The sequence below is a fragment of the Mus caroli genome, unplaced genomic scaffold (assembly GCF_978045245.1).
Source record: "Mus caroli unplaced genomic scaffold, Mus_caroli_1 scaffold_16, whole genome shotgun sequence".
Taxonomy (NCBI): domain Eukaryota; kingdom Metazoa; phylum Chordata; class Mammalia; order Rodentia; family Muridae; genus Mus; species Mus caroli.
In genome coordinates, this window is record NW_028227271.1 from 91,643,066 (window position 1) to 91,660,389 (window position 17,324).

Consider the following 17,324-nt stretch of genomic DNA (forward strand, 5'->3'; position numbering starts at 1 on the left):
TACGGCTTCTCAGCAGGTCCTGCAAGCATCACAGTTCACCGATCATTACGTAAGCTCATGGTGGGGGGTGGGGGGGACTCTAGGATGTTTCTTTGACTCTTCTGGTCTGGTTCCTAGCTGTACTCACAAATCTCTGAACAAGTTATGACCACAGATAACAGAATGAACTCAGTCCCTGCCCTTCCCCTGTATCTGAACCTTTCCCACCCTCTCTGGCGCACTACCTTCCCTCTCTTCTCTAGGCTCTCGAAACTGCCATTCCTAGAATACCACTTACCACGTATTGCCTTGCATCTCGATGCGTCCTGTAGAAAGGCTACATCTTCCACTCACGATGTAAGTTCTACAAGACAGAAAAGGTTTAAACACGTTTCTAAAACTGCCAGTGCTAAAAATGAGAGTAGGAGGGGGCATTTTTGTTTACAAAATTTATAAAATTACCATATCAGTAACTTTAGCCTATTCACAAAATCAGGATTTGTATTCACAAAATACTGAGCTATTGTCCATTTTCCAAGCAAACTGCCCACTGTCCTTATTAGTTGGACAGTTGTGTTAGCCCAAAACTATCCATTGCTAAACTGACCAAAAGCAGCCACCTCCAGTCTCTGGTTTAGTAAAAGACTTCAGGAAAGACTTCCTCCATCCTCCACAGACAAATTTCTCTTCACTGTAGAGCTAGGATCAAACCAACACACACAGAAAAATCCCAGTGAAACCTGAATTCTATTTCAAATACAGCCACAGCCCGACTAACACACAGTGACCATTCTTTTTTTTTTTTTTTTTTTTGGTTTTTCGAGACAGGGTTTCTCTGTGTAGTCGTGGCTGTCCTGGAACTTACTCTATAGACCAGGCTGGCCTCGAACTCAGAAATCCGCCTGCCTCTGCCTCCCGAGTGCTGGGATTAAAGGCGTGCGCCACCACGCCCGGCACAGTGACCATTCTTAACTACGTTCTCAGTTCTTCCCACAGAACACTGTAAACACAAATGAACGTCCACAAAGTGCTTTCTCACACACACTCACACACACACACACATATTGGGCTATCCCAACACTGGAGAGACAGAAACAGGCAGCCAGCCTGGTCTACAGAACTAAAATTCCAGGACAGCCAAGGCCCAATAAAAAACAGCTACCAAATAATAAGATGAATGGCTGCTCCTCAAGCCAATACTCTCACGATTAAACTTGGGACTCAGAGCTACTGCTGGTACCACAGGCTACTCACAGCCAAGAGAATTGAGTACAAACACCACGCTTGGCATTGGAGGCCCTGCAGAACCTGAACCCAAGCTCTCCCAGGCTTATCACCTGATTTCTTTCCCCACAAAGCCCCTCTTAGCCCATACTTTCCAGGTCAGTTAACATAGCAAGCACTAACAGGAAACGCTCTGCTCTCCCTTACTTGGCCAGTGAATTCCTACCCATCCACCAACCTCTTGTGAAGAACTCCTGACTCCCCTTAGGATTGCAAGCTCACTGCTTCTAGATTGCTACTACTTAGTGTAGACTCACTTCTTTTACGGAACTTACCAGAATCTGCGGTCTGTGACAGTCCTGTGTGCCCATGTTGAACTCCTCCGGCATGTCCGTGAATCAAGGGTTCATTCAGTCATTCCTGCAGTCTTCACAGTCTCTGCACACAGTAAACCGCAAGTTTGACTCTCCCTCATTGTGCATGCCTCTAAGTCACTACAATTCCCTTCCACTGCTCCCCACAAATACGAGTTTTCAAAACCACCTGGGAGGTAAGCAGATTCACCGATTCCATCACTTACTGAGCCATCACATGTGAGACACTTTCCCAAGCTCTGTAGGCTCAAAGATGAATAAGGCACACAAGCCTGCAGAGTTCAAGGATCGCAAAACCCATATACAAATGTTTATATAATAATAATAATAATAACAATAATACGATGTCCCGAACACTATAAAAAGAAAAACGCGAAGTGATAAATACAAGAAAGTAAGGATGTAGAGAGTCCTGGAGAACAAAAAGGACTCTACTGAAGCTAGAGGTGGACAACAGTCAGGGGAATTAACACCTCTCCACAGTGAGAAAACGGCACACTCCGTTAGAGAAGCTAGACAAAGGCCCGGCCAGTGGTGGCGCACGCCTTTAATCCCAGACCTTGGGAGGCAGAGGCAGGCGGATTTCTGAGTTTGAGGCCAGCCTGGTCTACACAGTGAGTTCTAGGACAGCCAGGGCTACACAGAGAAACCCTGTTTCAACACACACTCCCCTCCCCCCCCCCCAAAAAAAAAGCTAGATACTGTACCACTGTACTATGGATGCGAAATTCAAGTCAATTAATTTAATACAAGTGGGAAATACCTATTCTTGGGATGCCCTTTGAAAGCAGGGAAACCGAGGGAGCGATTCTGAACAGTTTACTCGTCCAGGACCGACGACACACAAGACTTGCAAGGTGTGCCTTGAAGTCACTGAAAACCCCGCACTTTCCCCAGGTTGAACCTGCAGCCAGGCCTCCTGCTGGATGAAGAGCAATTGCACGTTGGCTGGTTTGCATCTCCCGCCAGCCTGCGAGGTAAGTGCGGGACTCCGGGACTCTCCTCCCCCCGCAAGCCGGGCGGCCCCGCGCCTGGACCACGGCTCGCGCTTCGCAACTAGATGAAAGGCTTCCCATCTACGGGATCTGTACCGGGTCGCTCTTTTCCCCCTGGCCGCAGAGCTGCCCCGAAGCCACCCAGACCCAACTCCCAGGATCGTTTAGGTCGATACTCGTTCTCCGAAAACCCATCAGGCGCTCCCCGTCTACCTACAGAGAATCCCGGGGTCGCCGCCATCAAAGCCCAGCCTGGTTACTATAACAGCCTCCACGGCTGAGGAGCCACCCGCGCCTCCGGAACAGGAAGCCCCGGGAATTAAAAGGCAAACCGGAGAAAGCTGGGCCTGGGGAGGGAAAACTCTCCGGAGCGCGTCGCAGTACCCTTTGCACCGTGATTGGCGGATCAGCGAGAGTGACGGACGTATAGACCAATCGACATTGTCTACAGGTCTCACACTCGCCCTTCCACCGTGTCTTCCTCCAATCCGGAAGCGCAACCGGGTGAGCGCGGGTTTCCGCTGCGATCTAGCCGTGGGGGCGCGCGGCTTCGGGCTGCCGGGCTCCTCTCCCGCGTGTCCCGCGGCCTTCCTGAGTCGCGCGGAGACATGAGTGACACCGGAGGCGACCGCGCGCGCCTCAGGCGCTACCCCAAGCTCCCGGTGTGGGTGGTGGAGGATCACCAGGAGGTGAGCGGGCGACACAAGCCACGGAGCCCTGGCAGGAGGGATTCGAACCCTGGCAGCCAGCAGAGGCTTGACCAGCACCTAACGCTGGCTGCAGCCTGTCCCCCACCACCACCAACGTCATCATTCCACGGTTTAACGAGAGGGTTAGCCAGGACCTGAGGGACCATAGTCGTAGCTCGTGTCATATGAAGAGGAAAGCCTTCAGCGTTTATTAATGTACTACATGGCAGTGCAGTCGTAAAGTGGGTAGCTTAACTACACTTCTGGAAGACGACCTAGCAAGTCTAGATTTGTTTGTAGGACCGACCCCTGGAGGGTCTCTGGATATAAAACAAAAGGGATCAAGAGTGAAGCTCTGCGGTACACCCTTTCCCCCAGGAAAAGTGGGTTATTTACTGATGGAGAAAGTTAAAGGAGGAAAGAAAGAAGATCTCTGTCTGAGACAAACCCAACTTTGGGTTACTCGGTGCTTTTAAATTTGTTGGTAAACTTGGATGTATAGCGTGTAGGAGGAAAAAGCCATCTAGTCCCACTTAGCCATCCTAAAGGGACAGAAAATGCCCTAAAACTTAGAGTGCCTGGAACACAGTTTAATGCTAGAGTGAGTGGTTGGAGATTATCATCAGAAACCATCTTTGGTAAAGCTATTTTTTTAATGTTCCCACGTTTGACAACTTGATGCACTTCAGGTTGGTGCAGTTTCTTGTTTTGTTGTTGTTTTGTCTGCCCTTGACAGTGTGCAGTTCTCACTGTGTGTGTCTGTATTCCAGGTTCTGCCTTTCATATACAGGGCCATAGGTTCGAAGCATCTTCCTGACAGTAATATAAGTTTCTTACATTTGGACTCCCACCCAGACCTCCTTATTCCTGTGAACATGCCAGCAGACACTGTGTTTGATAAGGAAGCACTCTTTGGGTAATGTGATTTTTTTTTTTTTTTTTTTTAGTCATCTTTTATGTATTTGAAATACAACATATAGCACATGATAATAGATTTTGCTACACTCACATTTGTATTTTTTGTTTGTTTGCTTGCCTTTTAAATTTTTATTTAGAACTTTTTTTTCTACCCACTAAAAGAGCCAAATAGGGGTCAGGTGCGATGGCTGATCCCTGTGATCTCAGTCCTTGGAACGCTGAGGCAGGAGAATTACAGTTTGAGGAGAGCCAGGGCTACATTGAAGCCTATTTATGGTTAAGCATTGTCAAGATGCTTGGCAGAGTCTAGAATTATCTGAGAAGTGGGTTACAGGGCTTGCCTATGGAGGATTATCTTGATTGGATTAATAGAGGCCACTCCCTAGGCCTCTTGTGAGTTTTTGGGTCCATTCTTTTTGAAACCCCCACACATTCCTACCCTTGATAACTAATATCTTAGTGTACTGGTGGGTTTTGTGTGTCAATTTGACACAAGCTGGAGTTATCACAGAGAAAGGAGCTTCAGTTGAGGACATGCCTCCATGAGATCCAGCTGTAAGGCGTTTTCTCAATTAGTGATCAAGGGTGGGAGGGCCCATTGTGGATGGTGTCATCTCTGGGCTGGTCTTGGGTTCTATAAGAGAGCAGGCTGAGCAAGCCAGGGGAAGCAAGCCAGTAAGTAACATCCCTCCATAGCCTCTGCATCAGCTCCTGCTCCCTGACCTGCTTGAGTTCCAGCCCTGACTTCCTTTGGTGATGAACAGCAATGTGGAGGTGTAAGCTGAATAAACCCTTTCCTCCCCGACTTGTTTTTTTGGCCATGATATTTTGTGCAGGAACACAAACCCTGACTAAGACACTCTCCCACTGAGGCCCAACAAAGCTGCCCTGTTGGGAAACAGATTCCACCGTCAGGCTACAGTCCCACCCCCACCCCACCTCCCAGTTGTTGGGGATCAACTTGTTATATAGCCAAGGCCAACCTTGAACTCCTGCTCCTCCTCCCAGTGCAGGGACTGTATGCACGTGCCACCATGCCCAAGTGTCTGCATTCTTTTATACTTTCAAAAATCGAGCCTTGGAAATAATGAGTTGTGTTGTATGTGTTTACTTTCCTTAAATTAAAAATGAAATTTGTAAATGTTCATTGTAAAATATTAAATTATTATGTCTACATAAACAAGTTTTCTTACTTTAAAAAGGTACATTTATAAAGCTATTGCATGGCATTATTTAAATTTTTTAAGATTTCTTTCATTTTGCCCTTGTAAATGACACCTGACTCTCATCCGTTTCATTCAGTCCATTGTTTATGTCATTTTGATTGAAAAAGTTATGATGAAAATTCATGCTCTTACAAAAGGGGTTAGAAAACAAGATAGTAGTGTCACTACTAACTCAGATAAGTAGTGTCCTCCACCAAAACCCCCCAAGCTTCTAAAGCTTAACTAGGATGCAGAATCCACCAGGTCACGCTGTCTAAATAACCAGTTAATTGGTCTTTCAAAGAAAAAATGATACTTATTTCGCAACTCTGTGATGGATGATTCAAGAACTAATTTTGGAGGGGCTGGGGCTTTTTTCTTGAAGCAACTGTTGTACTTCACAGTCTATAGCAGTTTTGGTGTAGTTTTTTGCTTCACAGAATATTTTCAAATATCTACTTAGGAGCAAGAATTAATAAAACCGAGAACATTTTTCAGTAAAACTACCTTTGGACAAGGGTGATTGCTAGTTATAAAACATGCAGCGACTACTAAAAGACCTCGCGCGGCCTGGCTCTTAGGCTACCGACCCACCGCGATGCTTGTGTGCAGTCAGTACAAATGCTCATGCAGTAAACAGAAATCGTGTTTCCATGGAAACAGCGTTAACCTAATAGTCTCAGGGACCATACTTTTAAAACTTACTGTCTTAAAATGTTGGGGAAAAACACTGATTAATATTTTAATGTTTCTTGGGTTTTTTTTTTGTTTTTTTTTTTTTTTCAGAGAACTGAGTATCGAAAATTGGATTATGCCTGCAGTTTACGCTGGCCATTTTTCTCAAGTAATCTGGCTTCATCCCACATGGGCCCAGCAAATCAGAGAGGGCAAACACCACTTCTTAGTAGGCAAAGACATTTCTACCACAACCATCAGGTAATTTCCTCATTTTCAATGAGTAAGGAAGGATTTGAATTCTTTTCATTATACTTTGGATTCCTGTAGTAACTTCCTACTACAGAGTCACGGTAAGCCCCATCCCGTCCAAAAATAGTTCTTGAATCATCAAAAACAGTTTTAATTCTGTTGATCTTCTTCATGTGGCCTTCTGCTCCTGATGCAGCTATAGTGTGTTGAATTTAACTCTTAGAAGTGAGCCAGGCAGGGGTGTGGCACCCACCTATAATCCCAGACCTTGAGAGACTAAGGGTGCTCAGAATTAAGAGTCAGCCTGAATTCTAGAGAGAGACCCTGTCTTAGGTGTAGCTCAGGAGTGGATCACTTTCCTAACATCCCTACAGCCCTGTGTTCAAGTCCCAGCACTAAAGAAAAAAAGAAAAAATGTAAGCTTACATGGGAGTTGTGGTCCATATCTATAATCACAGCCGTCTGGAGGTGGAGGCAGGATGAGCTAGAGTTCAGGGTCACCCTTTGTCTCTAACAAACAAAAACAGCAAAATTCACTGGGTTTGCTTTCATCTGTAGTAAGTCCGTGTCTGGGTTTACTTAGGTTTTACATTTATTGATGTGATTTTTGGTATTTATTCTAAGTTAAATTGTTATGCCCTCTGATTGGAGCTATATGTGTATCAGGTTTTTTTTATGTGCAGTACTTAACCAACATCCTCTGTCCTGGGCTACTACGGTGTCATCTTTAGAAGTAGCTGTCAAGGTCTAACTTCTTGGGATAAGAGGAACTCTTTATGAGTGTACACATAACTTTCTGGGCCCTAACATATAATGAAAATTGTGCCCTTTATTTCTGTTTCTGATTTTATGACAGTATTATCTTTGGTGGTGTGTGTTTTTGTCATTTGTGTGAGTAGCATCATCTTGATTTATAAAAGTCGTACTTACTATATAATTTTTTAACGTAATTAGAACTCAACATGTAACAAATATTGTACATAATATTGGCCTATATGAGATTGAGTTCAATATGTTGAGAGGACTTCATAGAACCTATGAAATCAAAGCATTTCATAGATTTTTGTTGCTGCTGTTATCTGACAGACAACAACAGCCCTTTTGTCTCTCAAATGCTGGGATTAATGGTGTGAACCACTGTGTCCAGCTTGATCGGGATATGTGTGTGTGAGAGGTTTTTTGTTTTTTACTTTGAGACAGGTTCTCACTTACATTGCTTTACATAGCCTACAGCTCTATGGAGACCAGGTTAGACTTGAACTCACAGAGGTGTGCCCCCCCCCCCAAAGTGTTCTAATTAAAGACGTGCATCACACAGCTGCCATAGTTTTTCTAAGACAGGACCTTATTCTGGCACAGAGCAACATAGATATTTTTGGAAACTCAGTGCATAGTAACAGTTTGGAGAATATTTTGCTAACCTCATGTTGTTAGTTAATCTACAAAGTAAACATGTGTGTACAGCCAATTGCGTTGGAGAGCCATGGATCTGAGTTTATTTGCAGAAATAGAAAAGGTGAAATTTGCTTTACTAAAAAGATGATACGGCTGTGTGGAGAGCTAAATTAGTAACATGCTTACAGTGCAAGCTGAGGACCTGAGTTTGCGCCCAGAACCTGTGTATGACAAAGCTAGGCACGCAGCACATATGTCTAATGCCAGTTCTGAGGAGACAGAGACAGGCAGATCTGTGTGCCTACAGGCCAGCCAGTGCAGCCTACCTGTGAGCCCCAGACCAGCAAAAGACTCAAAAGCAAGATGGAAAACACTCGGGAAATGCCCCCCAGGGTGCCCTCTGACTTCCATGTGCACACACTAGCTTCCATACCCACACGTGGACTATAAATTTAGGTTGGGGTTACAGTCTTTGTCTTTATTAGGATGTTACAGTTTTTAACAAGCTTAGACTTACTTTTTTTTAATGTCGTTGATCTGTTTTGAAAATTGTCTTTAATTTCATAGCTCTAGGGGCTGGGAGCCTCAGTTGGGTATTTGGTTAGTATGGTTGAAGGCCCAGACTCAATCCCCAGCTCATATATGTACCAGTTATGTTGGTACATGCCCACAATGCCAGCACTCAGAAGATGGAGACAGGAGAACCAGTTTCTGGCCAGTCTAGGCTATGAAAGATCCTGTCTTCTCAAGTAAACCTAAAGCTGTGTGTGTTAAGTGCGGACAGGTGAGAAATAAATTATATCATTTTCATGTAGTAGAGCATGCCTCTGAAAAATGTATTTGAATTTAGTGTTCTAAGTCCTTACCAAGACATAATATAGTCAAAAGGCTGAAAACATACCAATATTTCTAGAATCAGAAATCTTGTCTACATATGCCTGTTGTCCAAGAGTCCAGGGCTGCTGAGGCAAGATCGCTCGAGCGCCAGAGTTAAACACCAGAATGAGCACCATGGTCACACTATGTCTCATTACAAAAGAAAGAAAAAGAGTCAGGGCTGGAGACGTGCTCAGCAGGTAAGAGCACGTAATGCTTCATCAGAGGACAGAGACGGGATCTTAGCAGCCACGTTCAGGAAGCTCGCACACACCTCTGTGTCCAGCACGCTGAGATCCTGGGCTCTTGCATGTACATATATCAAGCCGGTGTAACAACTGCCAAGTTGTCCTAGCTCTCTGTCTGCTATGTCTCACCTTCAGTGTGTGTGTGTATGTGTCCCACTTTGTAGCCCAGGCTAGCCTCATTAGCCCTGCCTTAGCTTCCCAAGCTCTGAGATTATAGATGCGAGTAAGCACAGCGGGCTCCCAATCTTCATGTTCCCCGATCTCTTGAGTCCTCAAAGGAACTTTCCACTTTGACGGTCACGGCTGGTCAGTAGGGACAGGGAGAGCACTGCGCCATTCACCTGTTCTGTCAGTCACTGACCAGAACTCCCATGGCAGCCATATCTAGCCGAAAAGGTGCGCTGCAAAAAACATGGAGTCTTTCCTTCAGGCAGTAGTGTGCGGGCTCGGAATATGGAGAAAGCTGACTTCTGAAGAGAATGTGCCGTGGTTAAAGCGCCTTGTTTTTCTCATGTGTCGTAAGTGTACAGTGTCACAGCATAATGTCAGCTCACGTGCTGTTCCTGACAATATTTTTTCCTTCGGTCCAGGGTTACGAGTACAGATTATTACTTCCTAAGTGATGGCCTCTTTGTCCCTGAAGACCAGCTAGAGAACCAAAGGCCCTTACAGTTAGATGTGATTATGGTAGAGCCTTACAAACTCTGTAGCAAACAAGATGACAGTGACTCTGTGTCTTCTACAAAGAAGCCCAAGCTGGCACTGGGAAGTGGAGAGAGCAGTGCTGCGGCTGATGGGGACTCTTGCTCAGAAGGACGTCGAGGAGACGCAATGACACCAAGGAGTGACCATGCTTGCCAGGAGCCGTCCTGCTCATGTTCCGGAGGTCAACAGAGCCAGAACACAGCCAGCGCTGGGGCGATTCTGGACATACTGAAGACGGGAGATGCGTTTGTTTTAGATATTGACTTGGATTTTTTTTCTGTCAAAAACCCCTTCAAAGAAATGTTCACTCAGGTAAATGTGGTAGCTTGAAAACATAGACCCTGAGAGTTGCATAGCATGTCTCTGAATTATACATAGCAAGCGCTCTGCAAACAGCCAGATGGTAATTATTTTAGGTTCAAAGGCCATGTTTTCTGCCACATGGTCTGTTCTTTCCCAGTCTTTTAAAATTATATCCTAGTTAAAATTCCAAAATCTAAACTACTTCAAAATCCAGAACTTTCTGTGAACCATGATGAAGTACACCTGTAAAGTCCCCAGATATTCCAGCATCTGAAAGACTCTGGGATTTGGTAGGACTTCTGCTTCCAAGCATCTCAGAGAAAGGGATCCAATCTGCATTATACTTTATAATTTACTAGCTGTATTTTTTATTTCTTATTACACAGATTTACTTTTTAGGGGGTGGTACATGGCTACAGCTCACAAGCACATTCAGAGGACAACTTTTCAAAGTTGGTTTCGGAATTATCAGGCTATTAGCTCATTTGTATATTGTATTATACCCAGCTGGATAAACTTGTCCTGATAAATTAGGTCTGCTTTGGAACTCTAAAGAGTACAGTATGCCTGTTTAGAATACAAAAGTAAAGTATACAGTTCTCTCAGACAAACCTTTGGGTGTTACCTAGAACATTCCCCTTGTATCACAGACAGTGTTGGACACTCCTAACCTGGGGGGCGCCCAGTTGGTGGCATTGTTTGGTAAATTTTTGGTGTTTTGTCTTACAGGATGAGTACAAAATTCTACAGGAGCTTTACCAGTTTAAAAAGCCTGATAGTAACCTTCCTGAGGTAAGCCCTGCCCTTATCTACCACTACATCCTGCTGTCCTTTTGTTTACACAGACTCTGCGTAGTTCTAGCTGGCCTCAAATCCAGCCTCCTGAGTGCTAGGATTGCAAGTGTGGGCCACCTGACCAGGCTCTAATGACATCTTGTAGCGTATTTAAATGTTCTCAACTATCCAGGTTACGTGTGTGCATAGATATAGATATAGACACTGACGCATGCATGTCTGGGTGTTGGGGAATGCCCCTTAGTACACAGAAGATATTTTTAGCTAAGTGAACTGCTATTCTCAGCATAATAGTATTTTTCTTGGTTTTATTTTGAAGGGGTAACCGTAACCTTGGTTTTCCATGTTTTTAAGGACGGTTTGGTGGATGTTGTTGATGCTCGAACTCATCAGTTGGAAGATTTAGAAGCAGTCTTTGCTGATTTGTGTGACGGTGATAGTGAAGAAACCGTACAGAGCTGGGCTTCAAACCCTGGGTGAGATCCCTAAACCTTTTCTTCCCAAATCATGAATTATCCATTCTACATACATTTCCAAGTTTGTCGGTGAGTGCTCTGTAAAGTTAGAATGAAGGATTAGGGGGCCGCTTGCTTAATCAGAGTACTTGCTACATCACCGTGGGGGCCTGACTCCAGATCCCAGGCATCTATTTAAAAAGCCAGCCTCCGCACGCACGGCTAGGCAGGTGGACACAGGAGCATGCTTGTAGCTGCCACAAGAGTCAGTGAAAGACCGTTTCTCAAGAAGTAACTAAAGGAGAAGAAGTAACTAAAGCTGGCCCTGCCCTCCAGCCTTGACTATTAGTTACGTGCTCTCTGTCAAAGGATGTGGAGGTAGAAACAGGAAAATTGGGAGCTGAATATCATCGGTATATTGAGTTACAAGCTCATAGTTTTTTCTAAAATAACAGTAAAAATAGTAATTATATTAAATTTTACTTCAAGAAGAAAGAACCAGGGCACAGTCACAATCAGATCAAAGCAAAGCCAAACTCCTGCACTGCAAATAATCCAATGTCCAATAATCCGGAATTCACTCACAGTCTTCTGGGCTCCTCCGAAGGGCTGGGGTCACTTCTCCAGCTCCCCCAGTAATACACAGTCTGCCTTCTAGGCTTCAGCTGGCTCTACTCCACTGCTGCTGCTGTTCTTGGTGGTCATCTCATGGCACTGGGATCTCCAAAACTGCTGGGGTTCCTTGCTGCAACTGAGCTGTACTTTGACTAATAGCCTCTCCGGGGCTTTCTTCAGGGACTCCAGCCCTGCCCCTGCCACACAGTGCCAAGTGTCAGATACCCTCCATGATCCCTTCAACACCTTCAAAACCAGCATCACCTGGGTGATTCTTCCGCTACCAAGGTCAGCATCCAGCACAAGGTACAACCTTGGCCATGTCTGGAACACAGTTTCTATGTGCTGACTCTTGGGTAACGCTTTTCAGAAGATTTCACCTTAGTGATGCTGGTCTTTTCTTAATTACCACTAATTTCTCAATGAGCTAACCAGCTTCAGGTGTCCCAATAAAACAAAAGTTCCTGGTCTCTTATTAATCACAGCTGATTGTTCGGCTTCTGCTAACCCCACAGATTCTTTACACAAATGCTTTCCTCTGGAACATCACCCACCAGGCCTTCATCATCTGCAGTGTCCTCAACGTTTTTTATTTTCCAAGTGCCGACAGAATGTCACACTGAGTGCTCAGTGCCTTTCCCAGCCCCAAGTCCCCAAGTCTTTTCAAAACCAGCATGGTCAGGTCTGTCACAGCCGTCCCCCACTGTGCTGAAACCAGCACCATAACAAAGCAAGTGGGGAGACAGGGATTTATTGAGCTTAGTCCTCTACTTCACATCAAAGGATGTCAGCACAGAAACTCAAGCAGGGCAGGAACCTGGGAGCAGGAGTGATGCAGAGGCCTTGGAGGGTGCTGCTTACTGGATTCCTCCCCAAGGCTTACTCTGTTAAGGTTCTCTCCTCTCAAATGACTTTAGCTTGTGTCAAGTGGACAGAAAACTCCAGCACACTCCTAACCCCAATCTATGGTAAAAGTCATATCTAGGATACCATTGGATGCCAGTTCTACTCAGGGTTATTGTAGGTAGTGACTGGTGGCTCTTTTCCAGGATGGGGTCACTAGTTCCACTTGTACAGAGTTTGAAAAAACGGATGGAAGTACCAGACTATGAAATGGTAAGTATTTTATCATTGTAAAATTGATGCTTTATACAGGTAATTTTCTGGGTGAAAATTTTGTTAAACTGGCTCATTCTGTTTATGTTACTACTCTCTGAATTATTAAAAAAGATATAATGAGTAGTGAAATATATACTTTTTAGAAACAAGAATTTAAAAAATATTTTTCTAGCAAAAAGATCCTTATTTTATCTAAAAAGCAGAGGTACCCCTGAGTCTTACTGCTCTTACTATATAATTTGAGACAGGGTCCCATGGAGCCTGTGGCCTGTAAAACCCCACTTCCCAGTTCCGTTTTTTCAGGCAGGCACCACCACGCCCAAATGCTACCGTGTTTTTTTTTGTTTGTATTTTTGCTGTGCTTGTTGATCGTTCAGTTGACCTCACCGTCCATAAGTTAGTCTAGAATTGCAAATTTGAAATGATCCACTCATTGATTTTCTTTTTTTTTTATTTTTCTATTTTGTGGCAAGGTTTTACTGGGCAGCTCTGGCTGACCTGGAACTTGCTATGTAGACCAAGCTGGCCTCAAACTTCCTGTGGTGAATGCTGGACTAAAGGTGTGCACCACCACACCCGGCCATTCGTTCTTACTTAGGCTTTTTCCCTTTCTCTGAAAACTTAACCTGATCATAAAAACCAAAAGAGAAAGAAACAAACTGTGTTTGATCCAAGAATTTAAATGTTTGTCAGTCGAGACCTGAGTGGAGAGGCAACAATATTTCTAATTGTTATCTCTAATTGGAATTTCTAAGTTCACGTTGCCTTATTTAAAGCGTGTATTTTCCTCTTTGATCCCAAATTTGACAAAAATTAAAGATTTAAAAGTTCAGTTGAAGCCAGGAAGGGCATCACTATAGTCTCCGCCCCTGGGAGTGGAGGTACAGTAGCAGTTTTCAGGCTATCAACTGCATGATTTCTCCAAAGCCAGTCCGGGCTGTACAGCCAGGCCCTGTGTCAAAACTCAGAGTTCAAGTGCATTTGTGAGACTGTTAAGAAGCCACCGCTGCCGAGACTCCAAATGCTCCACCTCTGCCTCTGCCGCTCCTGTCCCATCAGCGAGGGGGCCTTTAATGCTTTCTTAGCAGATGGAATGCTGTCGTACCACTTTATTGGAGCTGATGCTTACTAACTTAATCTTCACTTATGGAAAAAACAACAGCAAAAGAATATCATGATCAATGCTTGCCGTGCCAAGGCGGTACTCTTTTCTGGAAATGGAGTTTGTTAAGAATAACAGATATTAGAGCTGGAAAGATGATTCAGCAGCTAACAGGACCACTGCTCCTGCAGACTGAGGATCAGTTGCCAGCACCCACAAGATTGCTTACAACCATCTGTAACTCAAGTTCTGGGGGAGCTGATACCCTCGCCTGGCTTCTGTGGGCACTGCACACGTGTACTGCACAGATATACATGGAGGCAGAACACCTATACATACAACAAAAGAAAAAAAAAAAACTGATAGACGCATGATACTCAGGAATTGAAAATGTAATGTTTGGGCAGTGGTGGTGCACACCTTTAATCCCAGCACTCGGGAGGCAGAGGCAGGCAGATTTCTGAGTTTGAGTCCAGCCTGGTCTACAGAGTGAGTTCCAGGACAGCCAGAGCTGCACAGAGAAACCCTGTCTCAAAAAAACAGAAAGAAAAAGAAATGTAATGTTGATTTATAATCAGATGTATGTTCAAGTAAGTATGCCTGAAGCATAGAGCGTGCGTGGAGGGGGGCGGGAGATATGGGGGTGCAGATATAGTGGTCAGACTCTATAGATGGTTCTCCTCCTCCGATTATCGAGGTTCTTGAGATTGGACTCAGATCCTGGCTTTTTGGGGCAAGCATTTCACTGCTGAGCCATCTCACTGTCCCATGGCCTCTATTTTGAGATATGTCTCTGACTGAACGTGAAGCTCATTCGCTTACCTTGGTTCACAGGTCAATGAACTTCAAGGATCTGACCATCCCCTCACTGTCCATTGTCCCTAGAGTCGTCTGAAGTCAGTGAAGTCTTAGAATGAATGTCCTTTAGAAGTCTTGTTTTCAGTCTGGACCATGAGCCCAGTGCAGTGCACACTAAGCACACAGTCTACCCTTGAGCCGTCTCCCCAGCTCATTGCATCATTTTACATTTTATTTATTGTCAGGTCCACCAGGCTGGGCTAACCTGCGATTATTCAGAACTTCCTCATCATATCAGCACAGAAGAAGAAATTGAGTATCTTATTCAGTCTGTGTATTTGCTATTAAAAAGTCTACCAAAACCTACTCTTGTGACAATTGCAAGGTAAGTGTGTGGCCCATCCAAGATGTCCATACCCTGCTCTCTGGAACCTGTGCGAGTCTTGTCTCTGTGGCAGTAGGGACTTTGCAGTGCAGTGGATGTAAGGATTTTGAAATGAGATGATCCTAAATTACCTGACTGGAGTTAGTATTGTCACAGGATGCCTAGAAAGAGGAGCCAGAAATAGCAGAATCAAAGGAGATAAAGTTGGAAGATGCTGTCCTGCCGTCTTTGAAGGTGGGGAACAGGGCTGTCAGTTTAGAAGGCAGGTAGTATCTGGTTGCTAGGAACACTGAAAGAACAGGACCTCTCCTAAAGCTGTGTGTTTTAAACCCCACTCACCCGTGGCCCTACCCCCACCACACACGCACAGAAGAGATGGCTGAGCAATGAAGAACATTGGCCGCTCTTGGAGAGGACCCGAGTTCTGTCCCTAGCACCCAACATTGGATAGCTCACCACTCCAACTCCAACCTTAGGGTATCCAGTGTTCTGTCCTAGACTCTGGACACCGGCACCCATGGCTGCACATTTATACATACAATGCAAACACATAAAAATAAAACCTTAAGAAAAAAAAATGGCCTTACCCTGAAATACAGCCCTTTCTCACCTATGTGGAGATGGTGAGCTTGCTGAAGGTGATCTGGGGAGATGGCTGAGGGTAAAGTACTTGCCACCCAAGGATGCAGGCCTGAGTTCAGCTGTGGTAGCCATGCTTATGATAGGCACTTAGAGGCAAAGGCAGGAAGGTCACAGGAACTGTGGGACCTTCCTGGTCTACACAACCAGTCTGAGGCCTTGGAGTCTGCTTAGCAATGTCCCATCTCGATATCAAATACCAATCCTTAGTATTATACCTGTCCTATAGAATATCATTTTAGAAAATAATAAAGGGCAATTCTTATAAAGCACCAAAAGTGGGGTAAGCATCTCCCAGCTCTCAGCTGTGATCAATCGCCTGTGTGGCCCTCGCTGGCAGCAGCGCACTGGCTGTGCCTCCACATGGACGACTTTGTTCTCACTCTGCTCTGCCCCCTTTCCTCTTGGTTTCAGGTCCAGTCTGGATGATTACTGTCCTCCGGAACAAGTTGACATGATTCAGGGAAAGGTCCTCGACGTGCTGCACTCGCTCTACGGGACCCTGGACACTCACCTGGTGTACTCAGAAGAGTCCCCTTCGAGCTGAGACCATGCTAGGCTGCTGTGCAATTTGGCACAGTGATAGACCAGGCTTTTGTTTCTGGGCTTCCAGAGTGCACTTTCTTGTTAACTCTCAGTTGGAGTCAGAAAGATACTTGGAATCAAATCTCCACGCAAGTATCAGTGAACAACCACGTATAACACTTGGGGTAGACGCAGGGGTTCTTGTTTGGCTTTATTGTTTTTACATCAAATCCGTTACCCCGGTTGATGGCTGTTATCTTCCTTGCTTCCCATCGCTGCCTTTGATTCTGTAAGAGGTTTTTGGTTTTTTTTTTTCTCTTTCCCCAACAAGGGTTTGGATGATATGAGATTTATTTATTTATTCGCTGATGTTTATTTAGCACTTTTGAGAGCCAGGCGCTGTTAAAGACAAGCTGCTCTGCCCTCGTGTGGGAGACCTGTGAAGCAAATAAGGGCCCACAGCAGTCTCAGGGAAAAAGGGAGCGCCACGGCTGCGTCTGGAGAACTGTCGGTTCTCAGGGCCCCCTGGCCATAAGTGTAAAGTAACATTCGCAAAAGGCATGTCAAAGACCCTTGCCAGGCCATGACCGTGTTTGCAGAAAGTCTGCCGCTCTAAGAGTGTTGGAATTGTGCCCACGCGGTTGCTAAGTCTTCTCCAGACTAGTTTGTATGCAAGGGGTGTGGTTGAATAGACCTAAGCAGACAATGTTGTTGTTGTTGTTGTTGTTGTTGTTGTTGTTGTTGTTGTTGTTGTTTTGGGTTGTTTGTTTCTTGTTGGTTGGTTTGGTTTGGCTTGGGGGTTTTGTTTGTTTTTTGTTTTTTTCCAGACAGGGTTTCTCTGTGTAGCCCTGGCTGTCCTGGAACTCACTCTGTAGACCAGGCTGGCCTCGAACTCAGAAATCTGCCTGCCTCTGCCTCCCGAGTGCTGGGATTACAGGCGTGCACCACCACTGCCCAGCTGCTTATAGTGGAAACGCCTTTTGGGAGTTTTGCCTTGGTGGTCATTATGGTCCTCAGTTGGCATTTAAGCATTTAAGCACTAGGTGTCATTTT

The 17,324-nt window shown here is 45.1% G+C and overlaps 2 protein-coding genes across 3 annotated transcripts in view; one reads left to right on the forward strand and one right to left on the reverse strand.

The window, feature by feature from the left end:
- Positions 1–2,917, reverse strand: part of Drosha (drosha ribonuclease III) — a 105,171-nt gene extending 102,254 nt beyond the window's left edge. For both annotated transcript variants that reach the window (XM_021182954.3, XM_021182952.2), the window contains exons 1-3: positions 2,790–2,917; positions 1,539–1,641; positions 278–343 (exon numbers count right to left, since the gene is read on the reverse strand). In XM_021182954.3, the coding sequence (XP_021038613.1) occupies positions 278–294 (17 nt within the window). In that variant the 5' untranslated portion in view covers positions 295–343; positions 1,539–1,641; positions 2,790–2,917. The remainder of the gene's footprint in view (positions 1–277; positions 344–1,538; positions 1,642–2,789) is intronic.
- A 172-nt stretch (positions 2,918–3,089) lies between these two features.
- Positions 3,090–16,586, forward strand: CUNH5orf22 (chromosome unknown C5orf22 homolog). The gene is made up of 9 exons (XM_021183687.2): positions 3,090–3,261; positions 4,032–4,177; positions 6,171–6,320; positions 9,421–9,847; positions 10,568–10,630; positions 10,988–11,109; positions 12,753–12,819; positions 14,968–15,107; positions 16,161–16,586. Exons 1-9 carry the CDS (start codon positions 3,181–3,183, stop codon positions 16,291–16,293), a joined length of 1,329 nt encoding a protein of 442 aa, XP_021039346.1. The 5' UTR covers positions 3,090–3,180; the 3' UTR covers positions 16,294–16,586.
- Positions 16,587–17,324: the final 738 nt, after the last annotated feature.